The 4,995-nt window shown below is 36.0% G+C and overlaps 1 protein-coding gene across 1 annotated transcript; it reads right to left on the bottom strand.

Moving 5' to 3' along the window:
- Window positions 1–3,719: 3,719 nt before the first annotated feature.
- On the bottom strand, window positions 3,720–4,776 carry LOC146487301 (melanocortin receptor 4-like). Its single transcript, XM_085084512.1, has one exon. The coding sequence runs from the start codon at window positions 4,774–4,776 to the stop codon at window positions 3,826–3,828; it is 951 nt and encodes a 316-aa protein (XP_084940638.1). The 3' UTR covers window positions 3,720–3,825.
- Between the last annotated feature and the right edge of the window lie 219 nt (window positions 4,777–4,995).

Here is a 4,995-nt window from a genome sequence, read left to right as displayed (position 1 = left end):
CGCGGCCATTTTACTTCAGGGGTAGAGCGCTTGAGAAAATGAGTTTCTATGCTCCTTTATAAAGGACGAGTAAGTTGAAATCAAGTTAACTCAGTATATCTTATGAGTTTGTTATGAATTTCATATCACGCAGCTGTTTAAATGCTTTCTCCAGCCAGTTCTATTTAATAGCAATAAAACATCAATGGAATTCCGCATTGGAAAACGTCAAAAACAAAACTGAAATAAAAGACAAAGCGGCGTTCACAGGTAAATTAAACCCACTTTTAACTTTCGTTTTAATACATTTACATACGCTTCTTCCTTATTCTTAATCACTTAGTATTAGCTAGTCGGAGCAATTACCAAAGTTTATTGCTTTCTTTTTATTATCTCTTTTGATGACGGTCACCTGAAATTAAGACCATCTTTCGTTAAATTTACAGTCGATCTCAATGTACCACTCAGCTTTTTGTTTCATTTTTCACTTTATTTCTCCGATCGGGGCGCTCTCCGTTAGCCAAAAATTTCTGTTGGAAATTCTAGAAAATTTCAGTGTCAAATGAAAAGGCTTTCAGTTTTACCTTTCTTTATAAAAAAATAAAATAAAAACTTGCAATCCCATTGGTAGATGTGTTTGACCGGTTGAAAAGGAAAAAGTGGAGTACCTCGGAAGGTCGTCCGTTTTGTTTCGGGAAATTTCCGTTTGATGCTCGCGTACTGGTTGCATTTCAACCGGTTAAACCGACAATTTTGGAATATGGAAAGTGCCCAGCCTTTTGTAACCTCCTACAAAGACATATTTATCTTTTAAATGTCTGGGTCTTCCGCCTGTTAATTGCAGATAATGGCAACTCACAAAATGTCACGCTACAGACCGCTTGTAAATAAATTTTGAATCAACGGTATTAAACTAATGACTTGTGTCTTTTAACTCGTTTGTTTATTAAAGACGATCACCCTGAAATAATTTTGTCAACATTTTGTCAGTCAGAAGACGTTCACAACTTTTTGATATTTTTCGTGAGCGAGCTGACAATGTTTGCACATGAACAATAATTCTTGGTTATATAAGGATCTGACCACACAGTAGCTTAATTTCTACTTTATGACTGAAGGAAAGGATCCAAATTTCTTTTAAACTAAAATAATATTTATTTCCCAGCCCACCGAGACACGTGCATGGTAAAAAGAGAAATAAATTGCAAAAAAAATTGCCTTTCCTGTTCATTTTCTCTTTGTAGTAAACTAAGGTAGTGCATGGTTGAAATTGAAATTCAAATTTCCTTCGCTTCTTTTTAAACACGTGTTGAAATTGCAAATGACGTTCTCCTTTAATAATTGCTTTTATTGCTTCTGCTAGCTAGGACACAGGACACAGTAGGACGCATGCCTCATATGAGCCTAACAGATGGCCTACAAGTTCGTCTTCAGAACCCAACCGGTGTGCCAAACGTCATGCGTTTGATTCCCGTCGGAAATTCAGATTTTTTTCTTTCTTTCATGCTCGTGAAAACATGATCTTTGCTGTTCAAGTTGTTGGTTTTAATTTCAAATTCAAATTTTCTTTATTTCTTTTCAAAAGTGATTGTGTAACATATCATGAAGTTCTTGTCAAAATAATTTATTTTATTAATATTTAATCTAGGAGTTGTTTTTGTATTTTTATGACTCCGGATAAAAATGTTTAGTTGTAATGCGGAAAGATAAACCTTGTGTTATTTTCGTATGAACAGTTAATTTACTTCTGTATCAACCGACGGTAGACTTTAAGAATAAACGGTTTGTCGGTTTTGAGAGATCCGATCTGGGCTGATTTCAACCTAAGATAAATTCGACAACTGCAAGGAAAGAAATCTTTTGGCTACTGAACTGCCGTCGAATTTTCGATGAACGTAAAACTGACCTTCGTGCAGCTTTTCGCCTGTGACTACCTGCATATAAAAGCTGACTGCTTAACCAACCTATCAAACTAGCTATGAATGAACTTCGACAAAATGTCGTCAGATAGTTAAACGACAAAACCTGATGTCTGCGAATTTGAATTATTCTTCGTATTTAGAAGTAATATTTTTTTTAATATGGCTGTTTTTTGAATATGGCTTTCCTATTTATTTTTTCTCTCTAATTTTATCTCCCTATTTAAATGTAACAAACCCACGTGTCAAACGATAGCTCAAAATTGATCGTTTTGTTTGACGTTCCGGGGCTATGCTCCACAATCGTGAGATAAACAAAACAATTGAGTTTTGCTGATCATGACGTTCTCGTTCCATAATTACTTTTTTTGAACTTCCTGTTTTATTTTATTATAAAATTAGAAAATATTTTGAATTTTAAACGATTTCGGTTCCTCCAAAATTCTTTTTTACAGACCAGAAAGGAAACCTCACTTTTTGCTTATCAGAAGTTACTTTACTTCTAAATCACCCGACTGTGGACTCTCAGGTTAAATATTTTCTGGAATTTACAAGTCATAAGTTTATTTCACCATCCTGTAAAGTTGGCCGTCGCGAGGAAGGATTTAAATTTCGTGTTTCATGCGGATGAGCTTTCAATCAACGTGAGCTGACCTCGTTGCTTTACACCAGTGACTCACTCACGCAGTCCTACTCATTCAGGCACATAAGGCCTTCACAAGGGACTGTCTCACTGCTACCGGATTCGGTCTTGAAAATTTCTTTCCGTTTTTCACCTGCGCACTCCAATCTTTGATCGTGAACAAAATATGTCATAACAAGATGGCGAACTTTGAAGAATAAACTCTTGTGTTTAGTCATTATTACATAAAACAAGTGTTCTTACTGCAAAAAAATGGTAAGATAAAAGTCAGTTTTTGAAGGAAAGAATTTTATTTTCATAAATTTTACTTATCCAAATTTACAACCATATTAACATCACTTAGACCGGCTCCCGATGAAAATGAACTGCCACTACCGATTTTAAACTGCCATAAAAAAATGATAACTACTAACTTGATGAACAAAAAAGCTCTCTTACTGTATCCTTCATTGCTTTTCTCGCTTCTCTGATCTTTCCTAATTAAGGAGTAAAGAAGCTGGTTTGATGACGAGTTCTAAAATAAACTAATGCTACTGTCAATTTGAATCCAAGAACAAAACCCAGACAAATACTTCGAAGTTCTCAAAACGTAAAAAAAAAAAGCACGACAATGTACGTTAAATGACAAATAACAACTAATGTCCACCTTAGCTAAGCTAAAAGGTTTCAGCTGTAAACCGAAAAATAAAACCTTATGCTATCTACGCATCAACAGTTGCTTTCCGTCTGTGAAACCCTACTGTAGATATTTAGAATAAATAGAATAAATGCTTTAGGGGCCGAAGGCTTATTTCATCGTAAGATAAACTCGCAAGTACCGGCTAAGAAGGAAATGTTTTGGTGCTTTCATTGGGCTAAGTTCTCGATCAACGTAAACTGGCCTTCTCGTGGCTGCACGCCTATGGCTTCTTACGTAAGGTTGACTGTTCCCAACCTTACTTGGACAGTGATAATCATTGATGCTGAGATACTACTTTAATTTTAAACAAACATGTGAAAAGAAAATGACGGCAGAGAATAGAAAGTTGAAGCTTTTTTCCACACGTTCTCCACAAGTAATTTTTGAATACAAACTTTTGGTTTTGCTGTTATTGCGTAATGTTATTGGTTTAAACTGAGCAAAAATCAGTTGCAAGATGAAACCTCGATTTGGAAGAATCATATTGTATATACTGATACTTATACGTGTTAATTTAGTCGAGTACAACCATTTCGATACCACGTACGTTTGGTAATACTGAACTACAGAAACTGAAGGCACAAAATATTTGGTAACAACAAACTTCATGAACAAAACATCTGTCGAATTGTATCCTTCGCTGCTTGTCTCACTTCTTTGATCTTCCAGCAGTAAAGAATTGGGTTTAATGATGAATTTAAATAAAGTAAAGTTGATGCGAAATTCAATGCTAGATAAAAAGCGGAAGACAGTTTATTTCGAATCTCTTCATATGCCCAAAGTGCCACTACAATAAATGGTAAATAACAAACAACTAATGTCAACTGCAGCCACAGTGCACTGGATGCTGTCTTTCTGTATCGCGCTATGTTGAGTGAAGTTGTTTGGTTTGGTTGTACTACATGTCCTGTAACATTGTCTTGAGCTTGAGTTTGATGATGACGCAGCCTGAGGAAAATCCTCGTGTAAGAGTAGATCGAAACAACTACGCATAACAGTGCAACGGTATGGAAATACCATTCTGATAATGATGTATTCCAAAGAAGCATTAAGGAGCCAACAAAAGAGCTAACCCAAAAAGCAATGACAGTTACATATGTTCTCTTTAAAGTTACAACTTGTCTGTATCTGAGTCCCAACAACAGGGCGAGAAGTCTGTCCTCGCTTATGGCCGTCAGTGTTAACAAAGACACTAAACACAACGTTCGGGTTGTTATGACAAATGTGGCAGCGGTCGAGCGACAAATATCCCACCGTCTGTACACGATAGAAATCCAGCGAGTAACTTGAAAAGGTTGAACAATAAAACCGACACAGAGATCAGTTGCCGCTAGGCTTCGAAGCAAGAGTTTGGAGGGCGGATGAAGTGAAGACTCTTTGGAAAGAGCGACAAGGATCAGAGTATTTCCCAGGAATGAAGCGATGGACAGAAAAATGTTTAACACTGAAAGGAATATCAGTTGGCTGTGTATTCCTCCAGTTAATTCTGCTGTGCAAAACGGGTATGAAAGTGGTTTTTGTTTTCCGTCTCCAGTATAGTTTGTTATCTCACCCATTTTACTTCAGCGGTAACCCAGCTATCAAACAGAGTTTTATCGCTTCTTTATAAGGATCAGAAATTATCTTTATTTGCAAAACATGTCAAATTAACTTAGTATTTTTAATATCTGTTATGAACTTCATATCTCGAAGCTGTTTTAAGGTAAACAAATTAAGGTAGAGCTCTGTTTATTACTATGGAAATGTTGAAGGTCATGATCAGCAGCTTAAAGTTT

Source organism: Pavona decussata, unplaced genomic scaffold (assembly GCF_977016875.1).
Source record: "Pavona decussata unplaced genomic scaffold, jaPavDecu1.1 SCAFFOLD_16, whole genome shotgun sequence".
Classification (NCBI taxonomy): domain Eukaryota; kingdom Metazoa; phylum Cnidaria; class Anthozoa; order Scleractinia; family Agariciidae; genus Pavona; species Pavona decussata.
This window is presented reverse-complemented; position numbering and strand designations above follow the sequence as displayed.

Coding starts and splice junctions, on each gene's coding strand:
- LOC146487301 (XM_085084512.1), bottom strand. CDS start 4,776: ATGGGTGAGATAACAAACTATACTGGAGACGGAAAACAAAAACCACTT.